Source organism: Lynx rufus, unplaced genomic scaffold (assembly GCF_022079265.1).
Source record: "Lynx rufus isolate CCGP_SWC_20201006 ecotype Redwood Valley unplaced genomic scaffold, mLynRuf1.p SCAF_1, whole genome shotgun sequence".
Lineage (NCBI taxonomy): Eukaryota > Metazoa > Chordata > Mammalia > Carnivora > Felidae > Lynx > Lynx rufus.
The window spans coordinates 168,459,208-168,473,983 of record NW_025814823.1 but is presented as its reverse complement, the minus strand read 5'-3'; the positions used below and the strand labels follow the sequence as shown (position 1 = coordinate 168,473,983).

Here is a 14,776-nt window from a genome sequence, read left to right as displayed (position 1 = left end):
GTAGTTGCTCTGTGTGAACCTTCTCTGTGTCACTACTTCCTTTGTGAGCTGAGGTGGAAAAGAGGGTTTGAGTGCTGCCTAGTGGACTCAGTTCTGTAGAGCTGCTCTGCCCAGCATTGTAGCCACTAGCCACATACATATATAAAAAGTAAATGTAAATTAAACAAAATTAAATAAGATAAAAATTCAGGTCCTCCCTCACATTGGTGACATTTTAAGTGCTCAGTAGCTGCATGTGACTATGGTTACCATATTGGGCAGCAACGATATAGAATATCTCCATCATCAGAAAGTTCTCTGGGACCGTGCTGTTTTAGAGCATTTCTTTCCCTGTAGCCTGACAACAGTGGAGATTCCAGTGTCTTAGGTTGTCTTGGGATTGAAGCTCAATGAACCTTTGGGTGGAACTTGACTGTCTCATTCCTCTGAGGCCTTTGGGTTGGGTTACACCTGCAGGTCAGCTTCCTGAAGGACTAACCTGATCCCTTTACGGAAGGATTTGAGGGTAAGCATAGAGAAGACTGGCCAGTTCTGGGAAAGCTCCCTCACAGTGCTAGAAATGCCCTATACTCATTTTCTACTGCTGACATAAAAATTACCGCACACTGAATAGCATAAAATAGCACAAATGTACTATCCCATAGCTGCATAAGTCAGAAGTACAACACGGGTCTCACCAGGCTAAAATCAAGGTGTTGGCTGGATCGTGTTCCCTTCTAGCAGCTTAAGGGGATGGATGATCTGTTTTCTTGCTCCTTCAGGTTTTTGATGGAATTCAGTTAAGGTTGTAGATCTGAAGTCCCTATTTCTTACTGGCTTTCAGCTCAGGGCTGTTCCAGTTTCTAGAGGATGCCCACAATCCTTAGCTCCTAGTTCTCTTTCTCCATACTCAAAGCCAATAAAGGCATGTTGAATCCCTTTCACAATTCTAATGTCTCCTACACCACCTTCCATTACATCTCTCTGACTTTAGCTGGGAAAGGTGGTCTGCATATAAAGGCTCATGTAATTAGATTGGGCCTACCCTGTTAATCCAGGATAATCTCTCCATCTCAGAATCCATAACTTTAATCACATCTGCAAAGTCTCATTTGCCAGGTAAGTAACATATTAGGGCTTAGACATATTTGGAAGGGGTGCTACTTGGTTTATCACTTGCATCCAGAATAATTCTTTACGTGTTATTAAGCAAAAATACCTTATTTGATTTGTAGCTTCTTTGAAGAGGATGATTTCCATCTTTGGTTAAATGATATTATTAATTTTCTTTGGAGACTAAACATCAGGGGAAGACAAACCTCAGGAAAGGAGGAGAGAAAAGGGAGAAATGGGGAAGGTGACACCTGGAGAAAAATCTTTACTTAAACAGCATTTTATATTGCTTTCCACTTGGTAAAACACACTACATGTAATAGTTCTATTTGGAGTTTATTGATAAAATATCACCAGAGTATCTCCGAATTAACCACTTACTCATATCTCATCTTTTAAAAAGTGCAAAAACCTATACAAAAGTGGTGTTATAATCCTGAAGATAAATATCTGAAATTGAACAATGTTAGAATAATCTTACTAAACTGTAGGTACTTAATGTGATGTGTTTAACAGCTTTCCCATGTATTATGTTGCTATTTTTGATTCTTATGAAATGTCAATAAAATCTATTTGATTTTAATATTTATTGCCATTCATATATATATATATATATATATATTGCCATTCATATATATATATACTTCTCTATTCATTTCTAATTTAGTACATAAAATATTATATGAATGAGTTTAACTTGATTAGACTGTTATCTATTTTCAGTATCATACAGTGTGATACTCTACTTTGTAATAAACTATATAAATTTTGAGAATGAATGTAGCATTTATCTTTCTCATCTTTCACTTTTTTTTTTTTATCTCATTAGCTACGAAATCTTTCCAGCTTGGACCTACGTCATATCACTGAACTGGATAATGAAACCGTGATGGAAATTGTCAAGAGGTGCAAAAATCTTAGCTCTCTCAATCTCTGCCTGAACTGGATCATAAATGACAGGTAACCATTGTAACATCTTGAAAACAGTTTTCCAGAGGGAAACATGTGTTCTACTGACCAAATACTAATTATCATTATAACAAGGCATGACAATTTTAAGGAAAATTTAATGTAGCCATGCCTTTTGAAATAGATATGTTTAAGATTTGAAAACCATCTAGACGTATACTTTTAATCCATCCACTGCTTATATTTACAACAAGGTTTTATGCGTTTTGATTCAAATGTTTGCCTAAACAGTTATAACAGCAGTCTATTGAATTTTTCTTTGTCACCCATCCAGGATATATTGTTTGTTACTTTAATATTTTTGCAACTTTTGTGCTTGATTTACTGTTCACTTATCAAGGAGAATGATTCTAAGAAATGATTTCAAATATTATGCATTCAGGTCCTTTCTCAAGGATGACATTTTGTTCTCTGCATCAATATAATTAGTTTTAAAAATGGAAGTCACGTGATGGACAGTTTAATACATAGTGTCAAAATGTATAAAATGGGTAGTTTTCTTCTTGTAAGCAATGATAAACCCATTTTTCTTTGAACTATTGCATGAAAGAAAATTAGATGGAGGAGCCCTTGAGAGTAGACTTCTTTATAATGAAATCAGATGTGGAGTAGGACTATTCCGGTGCTAATGATTAATGTAGGTAGGTTCTGAAATACAGACAAGAGACAAGATGTTGGTCCAGTAACTTTGAGGGATAAATTTTGTTTTTGTTTTTTTTTAAAGATAAGCCACCAAAAATATTTTGCTTTCATAATAGAAAGTACTATTTCAGTTAAAATTAGTACCTATTTAAATTTAAATACTTTTGCATAAATAGGATTTATTAAGTTTGTGTCAGATAATGTTTTAAATCAAAATACTTTTCCCCTCCTCTTTTAATTTTGTACTTAAAATTAAAGTTACATGGACTCCATTTTCCCCCATTATGGTAAGTTCTAGTGACAGTTTTGTAACTTAACCCGCATTATCCTTACAGTTATGTGATAGCCTTTGACTTGACTCTTTCTTAGTAAAATTTTTCTTGAAAAATTTTCCAATCCAGATCACATGGTCATCATTTATAAAAGGTATTTATTGTTTTTGAGTAATAGTTTCCATATAGGGTATATTGAAACCTACAGAAAATTGATAAAAATGTTTTTAAAAAAATTCTTCTTTATAATCAACATTCTTCTACAGTCAATTTTATGACATCTTAAAATAATCTTTTAAGTGTTTCTCATAACATCTAATAAGATAAAGTGCATAAAGAAACATCCTGTGATGTTTTGCTTTAGTTTAATATTGAGATAAACTACTTAGTAATACAACGAATTGAAAGGAAAAAACTGTTTCTTCAACAAAATGATTATGAAAATGATTTCCTTTTATTCCACAACAATTTTCTGTGTAGCTGACATATGTGGAAGAATCAGTAATTAAAGAATACAGAGGTAAATAAGAAGCAGCCCATGTATAATTAGAAAGGTTGTCTTCTAAGTAAACATTTTGCTTAGGTTTATATCATTTAAATAAAGATATTTAGGGATTTCTAATCATCTGGCTCTTCAAATGCATATTTAGTCCTAACTGGATATTTACAAATGAGAACATGGGCACCCCTCACTTTGCCTTTCCTTTCCTTTCCTTTCCTTTGTTAGGCTCCATCTTTTCAAAGCTCTTGCTATTTCAATAATTTTTTTTCCTACTTAACTGTAATGGTTATTTGGTATTTGATCCTAAATATATGTACTGTAGAGATTTATTTGCAAGGAATGAAAGTGTATTTTTATGTTTTTAATGGAAAAGTTTGGATTAATTGAGAAAACATGCATTTTAATGAGGGTGAGCGGTAGAGTTTTAAAAATCAGACTCTTTTAGGTTTTAATTACACTACTTGCACTTATCCTGTGTACTGTAATAGAAGTTTCAAACATTAAAACCCACTTTGCAGTATCATCTAAATTACTCATCTCATTGTTCTTACCATACTCTATCACTAAGCTAAGTAATATTCGTAATTATATTGGTATAAATCTAGGACTTCTCGTCAGACTTAATTATAATTTCAGCACTTAGCCAAGATGGGTTAGTAACCTTTCATATAGAGGGCAGTGGAATGCAGTAATGCATTTAGCCTATCAATTAGCGTCTGTTTTACATTTGTTCATTATTATTATCCTCTAGTAAATCAGGAAGCATTTATTAACCCCCTACTAAATACTTGGTACTGTGTCTCTGACTGTAGGGCACTGAGTCCCTCGTGCTCTCAAAGGTTGCTCTCTTTAGGTGACATAAGACTTAATGAGTGAGATAGATAATAGTGAGCCTTGTAAGGAGAGAAGGGAGGAAAGTAACCTTTACTACCCAGGTAATTGATAGGCACTTTATACATGTTCTCTTTTAATTCTTTCAGATCTTTTGTTTAGTGGAAGGTCATACTATTCCTATTAAATTTAGACCTTTGTATGATTTTTCTTTAGCTTTTCCAGCAGATGTATTTTTCCATCATTGCTGCATTAAAAACTGGGTGAGGACAAATGAGAAAAAGCACATGGTGGCTAATGAGTCAATTTTCCATTTCATAGTTGGGATTCACACACAACTGACATTAATATGTAAATTTCTTAATTTTTAAAAGGACCCTCATTATTTTCTTTTCTAATAAAAGTATAATAGAAACTTTAGATGTTGTTTTATATGTAGTACATCTGAAAAGGATCTATGTTTAATGCTTCTAGCCTTAAGAAAGGAATCCTTACATGAAGATAAACTTTGATATTCAGAACTTTACACATAAGATTTATCTTGAACTTAAAAATTCTTATCTGTAAGGTTTCTTTTGAAGTTCAAAAACTTAAAATATGTAGTAATTGAAGGTCTTTATTGTTATGCTCTTGGTATCTTTTAGCATTTTTTGGTTCTTCTATCGATGTGTGTGACTAAGACATGCTGTTCTTTATCTTTGTTTTTCTAAAAGCACTTTTTGTGTTTAGAGAGTTAAACAGCATGATATTTTCTTGTATTCAGAAGGATGGTCTAGTAGTCATTTGACATTTACCATTGCTTTTGAATACAAATAAAATCCAAGTGGTTTATGAAAAGAGGACACTATTTCTATCAGTGACTTAAATTAAACGTCTGGTTGTTATATCTACCCTACTCTCTCTGACTCTAAGTTTAGTGAAATGTTTATTTGTATTTGATATAAATCTTTTGTTATTTCACATCCAATTTGGTCTTCTTCGTTTTTGTATGTTTGGCACAGAGTCTAAAAGCAGCATGCTTTGGATATAACAAACTGATTTGTAAAAAACTGAACGGTTCTGAGCATCTTTAGTGATAGCTTATAATGGCTCTTTTGTTCCTTTTTGCCAAGAAGAATTAAATGAAATCTACTTGATTTTAATAGATCTTTACAAAAACTATTTAAAATTTTAAAATTGGTTATTAAAGACGTAATAAATCTCCCATTTTCAGTTTTTAACATTAGTCTTGAAAAAAGTTCAATCGCATGATATGTATACCCATTATCAAATATATGATCCACTCATTAACAGTTGACCATGCTTGCTAATGAATTAGGATAACAATATAAGAGAAATGAAAATTTCTCTAGCATCTATCAGCTAAAGTCACAAAACATAATAAATACCAGGTTGGTTGTTAAAGTAAGTTATGTTGCCAACCAGTTGAACTTGCCTAGCTAGCGATTTATGTTTTGAATTTGCAGTTAAAAAAATTGAATGTATTAAATTTGTTGAACATTAGTAACTGAGAACACTTTCTTTAAGGAGTTAATTGTGCTGTGTGAATCTGCTATTCATGTAAAGGAGTTAATTGTGCTGTGTGAATCTTCTATTCATGTCTATTCTATCAATGGACATTCTAAAATTTGGAGAATTTTAAATCTTAGACTATTGTGACCGATTTCTTTCAAACATAAAATAGCATCTATAATATGTTAACATTTCACTTTATATGTCCTAGTGTTTAGAATAGTAATTATGGATAGTTTCTCTTTAAATGACACTTTTAAATAAGTTGAAGCTGCAAACTGGTGGTCTACAGCTGAGTCCAGTCCATAAAGCTGCTTTGTTTGGCCTATAAAATATTTAAAAAGTTGAACTGGTTGCCAACACTTTAAAAATTGGAATAGTTTACATAAAAATTATGAAGTTGGGCTCTCTGTTGGAAATTTGCAGATCTAGCAACATTGGACTCAATCTTTCTGGGAAGACAAATAGGCTATTCTCTCTGGCGATTCTCCAGTCCTCCACCATTCCTACCAGGTGTGGTACTTTTGTCCTTTTTTTTTGTATTATCTGTCTATCCCCAGTCTACAAGCTGAAAAATCAAGAATGTAGAGGTTTTTAAAGGGTATTTCTTATTTCAAAACAAATCGTTCTTTTTAAGTCCAGTCTGACAAACTATATTAACAGACAATAGAGAGTTAATTGGTCTACTTAAATTAGTTCTTCATTATTTTAGGCATCAGAGCTTTGGCCAAAGGGTAGAAGTTGCAGCAAGAGACAGAATTCAGCTTAAAATTAGCTAAACACTTTAATTTCATCCACTGCCATCCAAAATGGACGCTTCCACTCAGTGTTCAAACAAGAGTGTTCTAAAAAAAGTTTCCTGAATTACAAAGAGAGCTGAGCTAGTTTATTAAATTCCCTCCAACTTCAAGGCTGTGATTTAAAGTTACTTATTTTAAAATGAAATGAATTTATTTTCAGTGCTCAGTATTTGAATCTTGATTTCTTTGTTTATAGCATTGAGAAAAATCTTAATACTATTCTTTCTCCTCTTCTTCTGTGGGTAGCCCTATTTAGTCTTCTAGGTGTACTTAGGTTGAAGTTGTAGAATGACAGATTACTCCACCACCCCTTTGAGGGAGACTGACAGCGCCCTGGCTCATGGAAAACTCAATGAGGCTTTCTATAAAGATTTTTCTAACTCCCTTGATCTTCTCTGGATGTTTATTCTGTTTCTTCTTTCAAATTTCCGTTGATTCAATAAAAAACGGTGACATTTAGAAATAAAGTTCAGAGAGGATTTGAGCAGGTGTTGGTGATATAAACTATTTGCTGAGTGCCCATTGTGTTTTATTTCTAAGAATTGTTTTGTGAGCATATGCTATATATTGTATTTATAAGTGTTCGAGGACTGGGTGGATAATCTACCATCTTCCTGTGAATGTCATGTCACAGTGGACTTAGAATTTTATTTCATTTCAATCCCCTAATATTACTTAATTCTCCTAGAGACTGAGGTTTAAAGATTGCCCAGGGGGGACAAACCTATCCATTAAATCCAGCAGGCATAGTTGAATTTGAGTTTGAGAATATTTTGTTTTCTATTAAAGTTAAGTGGTCTGGAGGAGAGGAATACTTTTCACCTTGGAGTATTGAGTGGTGTGAAGTTTGAACAATTTTGTCTTATAAAAGTCTGAAAACTTGGAAATAAAGAGGCAGCAAAAATAACACTGACTATTGAAGCAACGCTGTGGTGGCATTTACAGCAGCACTGCCCTGCGTGTGTAGAGTATGTGGAGCACTCCGTCTGCATACTTTTGGTGCCTAATATTGTGGCTGGGATGGTCAGCTCCAGCTTTTGTGCAACTGAATTTTAGCATATTTTTGTAATCTGAATAATCTTGTATGCTTTCTCTGATATTCATATTTTTTGCAAAAAGAATAAGAAATGTTTTATTGAGTTCCGAGGGAGTTCTAGGGACAGAACGGAGTCTTTCTGAGCTAGTGACACTTGTTTAAGCTTGGCATATTTTTTGACACTCTCTTTTATATTCACAATTATTTGTAAGACCGTCCCTAAAAGAATAGTATGATATTAGAGTAACTACTATTCAGATGCTCAAGCTATCTGTAAATATGTCTTCTGTGTCCTTCTATCTATTAGACCATCTTTTTAAAACTGTGATTGGTTCTTGTAATGTTAGAGAGGCCAGAGGGTATAATATTTTCTCCCTTTTGTTTTTTGGACCAAGGATAATGAAGATAGCTAATAATAGCTATCATTTATTATAGTTTGTGCCATACACTGTGCTAAGTGTTTACACACAGTGTTTCATTTGTCTTTACAACAGCCCTGAGGAAGAAATTAACCCCGTTTTCAAATGAAAAGATTAAGGTCCAGAGAGGTTAGATAGCTCACAAGTAGTAAGTGGTAGAACATATTAAAATGAATCCATATTAAAATGAATTCATTTTAATATGTTTTCAAAGTCTAAGCTCTAACCACGAGGGGCTCATGTTCTCCCAGTACCTCGTTCTGCCTCAGACCTGGAGTGACCTAGTGTTCTCATTTGCTAGAACATTTCCAGCCCATTCTTGTTATTTTGAAATTCTGTCAGGTTTAGCATTTGTGCTTCACTGTTCCCTTCTGTGGTCCAAAGTGTCCTGGTGTGTGTGATAAATTATATGGTCATCCTATCTCAGGCATCATGCTGTGCTTGATCACTCTAAACATCATCAGAATGCTACCTTCTCTTTTCCCTTCGGGATATTTGATAGGTGACAAGTTTTGGATATCTTACTGTGTACATAAAGTGGATTTACAAAACAGCTAATTTTGTAATGAAGAGCAAATTTTCCCCACTGGCTTTATTTGTAAATACTCTTCATTTCATACTAAGTTCCTTGAGGAGAAGTAGAAAGTCTTGCCCATTTTTGTGTCTTGTACGACACCTCGTTCATAGTTGGTATCAACAGGAATTTCACAAATGAAATTTGAATAAGGATTTATTTAAGCATGTGCTGACACACATTTGTTTTTACAGATATTTCATTATCTATAAAAGCTCCCTCACAGTTGTAGCAAATACTTAACCATTGCAGAGTAAAGGAGAATACTGGGTGTATATTTTGAGTAAGTTGTCTCTGGGTTAAAAAGAAGGAAGTTCATTGAATGTCTCAGTACCTTTGACAAAAAATAATTGCTATAACTAGTCTGTACCGGTTTCCCCGTATATGTGATTTTTCACAAAACTGATGATATTTTTGTACAAAAGGCAAAGTCTCTGATAAAATGATTTGTGCATCTATCCTCAGATGACATTTTTAGTGCATTCAAATGAAAGGAACTTTTTCATTGTTTGGTACATAGTGATACTGGATATTTGTTCTTTTAGTACATCTAGTGGCTAAGTCTCATTTTTAAGGAAATGTTAATTGATATATGTTCAAAAGTATTTAACCTAACAAAATCACTTGAAAGGAAAATCTGTATGAGATGTATATGTCTCAGTTTGCTTTAATTTTTAACTGCATTTCTGAAGATAGGATGGAAGCTGGATTTGATGTGGATGAGTTTGTCTTATTGATTCTCCATGTTCACATTATTTTGTCTTACAGAATAATGTGAATTTTTATGGTAGTTCTGACATGTAATGGCAACTTTAAATTTCTGCTTTGTGTGTGGTTCCTATTGTGTGATAAATACATAAGTAAAGATTTCTGTAAATAATAATTAACAGAGCTACCATACAAGTGTATCACTAGCTTTCCTGGATGTGGTACTCTAAACACTGCTATTGCTTTTGTGTTTTTCAGGCAATATAAATGTAAGTAAACATACATTAATCATTCAGTTTGGGGGACTAAAAAAAAACATATGTCTTGCATAGTATAAAATCCGAATTCATGATCAGATTATGGGAAGAATGGGATGTGTTTTATGCGATGATAGATGCAGTGCTATATGCTCATGGATTTAGAGGCTTCCTAACCTCAAACCTGCTTTAAAATTCCCAACAGTGAAGAAAATCTTCATTTATTGACAAAATGGTAATCGTTTATTGATTGCTCGGACAAACTTAGGACCATCCCTCCCTTCTCCATTTCCCCCAGGAGTTGTCTTTTTCTTAATCCCCAACCAGAAATGGTAATTAAAATAACGCACTGTTGTCAAAATTTTTGAATGTATGATAAATGAAGCCTAGTAAATAGTGAAAATATGAGAAAGGTGATTAAATCTGACAATTTTCCTGTAAAAGGCTTGAGATGATAAATATCTCCTGTGATTAGTTATTAATTTAGTGCAAGGGATTTGCATCAGCCTAAAATATTTTATGAACTGTGGCATAAAGAAATATTTTAGCAGATAGGTACACACATGTTTAACCAGAGGAGAAATTGCTGGAATTTGATTGGTAATAATTAAAAATGGCAGACCTGACACATATGTGCCTGGGCTATTTTCTGTGTGACAGTCCTTTCAGAAATTAAGAAAGAGGACACGAAGACGTGGAGACATGAAGAATGACAGAGTACTTGCAGCTTGAACCCTTTGCTTCGTGAAAACAGAAAGGTTTTAGGTATATTATTCCCCAGCTGATAAAATATTTAATTTAAAGTAGTATCAAATAACTCCTCACTTCCTGAAGCCAAAAGATCAGACTTGTTTCATTAACAGTTATGGTTGCACTACTGATGATTTCCCTTAAATTGAATGTGAATTTCTTTATATTTAAAGAAAAGAAGAAATGATGATGGTGGTTGTAATGAAGTGCTGTATCGTGTTACTGTCTGGCTGAATCCACAGCAGTCACTCTGTTGGTGGCGTAGATCATTTTGTGGCTGCATAATGTTTTGTGTATGAGTTTCTCTCCTGGTAAGGAGGACCTGTGTCTTCATCTTGGGTCCCCTGCCCCCATCGCAGCACCCCTAGCATCTCGTGTAGGGCCCAGCTCAGAGAAGCCATTTAATACCTGCATGGTGCAAGAATTATAAATTCTGCTTTTGTAGGATGTATAAATCTGCCTTTAAATTTGGCTTGAACTCTGGCTGAAATCCAGGCGGTTGGTTCAAATGCCCTCTTTCTTCCAGATTTATTTATTTCTGAATAAAGTTGAAACTTCATAAGGTGAGGATTTAATGTCATTGTCTGGATTCGGATAGAGCTTGCTTTATGTATTGCATGCTATTTATCTGAAACTCGTAGCCTCATTTTTTGAACAATAAATAGGATTTTAATGTTGAATCCTTGGGTTTGCCCTTTTAATAGGGTCTTTGGAATACTTCTAAATGAAGAACCAGAAACTTCACTTGCCTTTCATATGTAATGATACCTTGTGTTAATTGAAAAGATGCAAAGGAGACAGTTACAGCTTTTTTCTGCTTCTTGGTGAGAAAAGTATGACTGTCTGAGGGAAAAAAAAACACACAGTTTTGTTCTTAACTCGTCTTGTAGCACTTTTAAGTTCTGTTCTTTAAAGTATGTTTAATATTTGGTTAATTGCTACCATGAACCTAAACATACTGATTAAGGCCAGGTTCACATTAGAACAATTATCTGGTTAATTGCTCTGGTGCAAAAATAGGCTAAAAAATCATCAGAACATCAAGTTGTGAAAGCACTGGCAGGAGTTTCAAAACCACCAAGCATACCTACTGCAAATCACATCAGCAAAGCAATTAATTTAGGCTAATTGCTTTTCTGTTTGTTCAAGATGCACTTTGGAACTGTCTTTTGAAATCGTGGCAATTAAGATTAGTAAGCAGTATAATTAAAGAATGTTAGAATAGTCACTATTTTTCAAAAGTGGTAACTATTCCATACGAACCTATATAGTGTATCTATCACTCGTGTAGGGCTGCGAAATAATTAAAGCAAAATAAGAGTGTTTTAGATATTTACAAGATTTCCTACAAAAATAAATTGAGAAGTAGATTACCTGTACAGGAGCTGTAGCATGGGGTTATCTTTAATCTTTAATTATCAGTTAGGATTATCTAATTTCAATATGCATGCTAAGTTGCCTTGTTCACATAGGAGAAGAAATACCTAGCCACCGAAGATGGCACCGGCTAGTGATATTTCCTCTAGCCGAATGTGTATTTGGCTTCTCATGTGGCTTCTCATAAAGTAATCAGGATTTTTAATGTCTTAAAAACCAGATTAGGCACACTTCATGTTATTGAAGTTTTCCATTATTGAGTATTATAATTTTGGCAGCATCAATTTGTCTAAAATTGAAAACTACTTGAGTTTCCAACTGTTTCTCTATGAAGCTATGTTGTAACAGATTCTCAGCTGAAAAAAAAATGGCAAGTTTAGGAATGAGTTCTTCTTTGGAAAATGTAGAAATGTCAGTGGGGGAATTAGCCATTACCCGACCCCTCCTCTGCTCACCATATTGTCAAACAGCAAGTAGCTCTTTCTTTCACCTCTCTCCTTCCATAAGGAGCAATTCTTACCATTCAGTGTGTTTGGTGGCATATCCTGCCCCATGAAATTCTCCAAAACAAACAGATTTTATTGTATTAAGGACTGTGGCTCAAGATAAATCTTGCAGAGACACACATCTTAAAGAAAGTCTTGGTAGCAGTTATCATTTTGTGACTTTCCGAGGCTGTGATAAGAAATTTAGAAAGATATTCATTAAAATGAGATTTGACACAATAATTTAAAGATAAGTTTCAAGTTTTGCTTGGCATTATACTTTCTGTTGGATGAAAGATATAAAAATTGTTTTCTTAATTTATTTCTTTTTATTTTATTTCTCCTGAATTCAGGATGAATAGCTAGCTGACTGTATCACAAAACTAAATTTTTCTCTAATGATCATTTTCATGGAGAAGAACAAATGTGTATATACTTTTTACAGTGATAGATTTTTCTTTATTTTCTTTTACACATTTCGTAGTCTCTAGAAGTACTTCATACTCCATCCCAATTTCTTGGTGATGCTGTTTGTTGTGGAATCTTTAGTTAGACAGTTGCTTGTTGAAGGTAAAGCCATCAAGTCAGATGAAAATAAATGTATTGATTAATTCAATAGAAACGTGCTGAGGAGCTTTAGACGAGAAAAGCAACCAAAGAAACTTACATGATGATATCAGTCACTGGGACTGGTTGTTGGGTATCTTTTGAAATCTTTCATTGAAGCAGCAGAAGAAATGTTTGGTGGAAAACTCAACCTAGTACTTCTTGGCCTTCTACAAACTTGGATTCTACAATTATTTAAATAATAAGAATTTAAATAATTCTACAATTATTTAAATAATAAGAATTTAAATAATTCTACAATTATTTAAAGTTGTAAGAATTTGTCACTATTTTGCACCCTTCAGAAGATTGCAAATTACAGCCATAACTTTTTCCCATCCCTGTATGCATGCCTTTGTGCAGTGTGATGCTGCCTAGCCTCCCATCCATAGGTAGCATCCATTTCCCTATCCTTCTGCATCTAGGCAGGCTTTGTGACTTTTTCTAACCAATAGTATATAGTGGAAATTATGTTCTGAGGCTTCCAAGCTTTGGCTTAAGAGACCTAGCAACTTCTGTTCTCGCCTTTCTGGAATGCTGCCATCACCTGAAGAAGCCCAGGCCAGTCTCTTGAAGATGAGAGACCACATGGAGATGGAGGGCAAGCCAACAGCAAGGATCACCTGTCATATATGTGAACAGGGCCACCAAGACTAGCCTTAGTCAAGCCTTTGGATTCCTGCAGTCCTGTATAGTGAATGAGACCAGGAGAACTACTCAGCTAAGCCCAGTCCAAATTGCTGGCCCATGGAGTAGTGAGCAGATAAGCGCTGTTTTTTTTGTTGTTGTTTGTTTGTTTTGTTTTGTTTTGTTTTGTTTTGTTTTGTTTTGTTTTTTTAATTTTTTCTTTTTTTTAATGTTTATTTATTTATTTTTTTGAGACAGAGAGAGGCAGAGCATGAACGGGGGAGGGTCAGAGAGAGAGGGAGACACAGAATCGGAAGCAGGCTCCAGGCTCTGGGCCATCATCAGCCCAGAGCCCGACGCGGGGCTCGAACTCACGGACCGTGAGAGCGTGACCTGAGCTGAAGTCGGACGCTTAACCGACTGAGCCACCCAGGCGCCCCTGTTTTGTTTTTTTAAGCTACTAAGTTTTGGTGTAGTTTGTTATACAGCAGTTAATTACAGAGATTTTATAGCAACTCTGTGTTGAGAATTTTATATTGTTAGGTAAGGTACCAAGAGTGTTTTAGTTATTATCTTATTTCATCATCACATTAACTCTATGACATAGGTATCATTATACCCTGTTTTATAGATGAACTAAGATGAAACTCACAGAGGTAAAGTATCTTGCTGACGATCACAGCTAGTAAATGCAGAGTCAGGATTGAATGTAGATATGTCTGACCTCAATCCCATCTATCAAACTGCCTCCAACAGCTTATTCTGAGTTTAAAAATATAGTTGGTTGCCATAAGCAGTTAAATCTACCAGTGGAGTCTATTGAATCGAAGTGCTAGCTAAATAGCATTATAATAAAATAAATATCATTGAATGAAATAAATATTACAATAAAATAACATCCATTTGCAGTTTCTCATGATACTATTTAATCTTGAGTATTCATCTAAAAGATGCGTGGGAAAAAAGACAGCTCTACTGGTGTCATACGAGCTTTGAGTCTGAAGGGAACAGTGTGAATATAGATTTAAAAATACATAAATATAAGGTCTCAATTTTATGCATACAGTTGAGACTTGAACAGTGTGGGGGTTAGGAGTGCTGACCCCCTGCACATCTGATAATTGGCGTGTGTACTTTTGACTCCCCCAAATATAACTGCTAATAGCCTGCCATTGACTGGGAGCCTTATAGATCGTAAGAAGTCAGTTAACACAATTTGTCTATGTTGTATGTATTATATACTGTCTTGTTATAATAAAGTAAGCCAGAGAAAAGAAAATATTACTTTAAAACTCATAAGGAAGAGAAAATACATTT

At 34.3% G+C, this 14,776-nt stretch overlaps 1 protein-coding gene across 1 annotated transcript in view; it reads left to right on the top strand.

Annotated features, from left to right (window-relative positions):
- The window catches only part of FBXL17 (F-box and leucine rich repeat protein 17), a 495,516-nt gene that overhangs the window by 176,077 nt on the left and 304,663 nt on the right, over nucleotides 1-14,776 (top strand). The window contains exon 6 of the mRNA XM_047090120.1: nucleotides 1,922-2,052. Within this exon, the coding sequence (XP_046946076.1) occupies nucleotides 1,922-2,052 (131 nt within the window). The remainder of the gene's footprint in view (nucleotides 1-1,921; nucleotides 2,053-14,776) is intronic.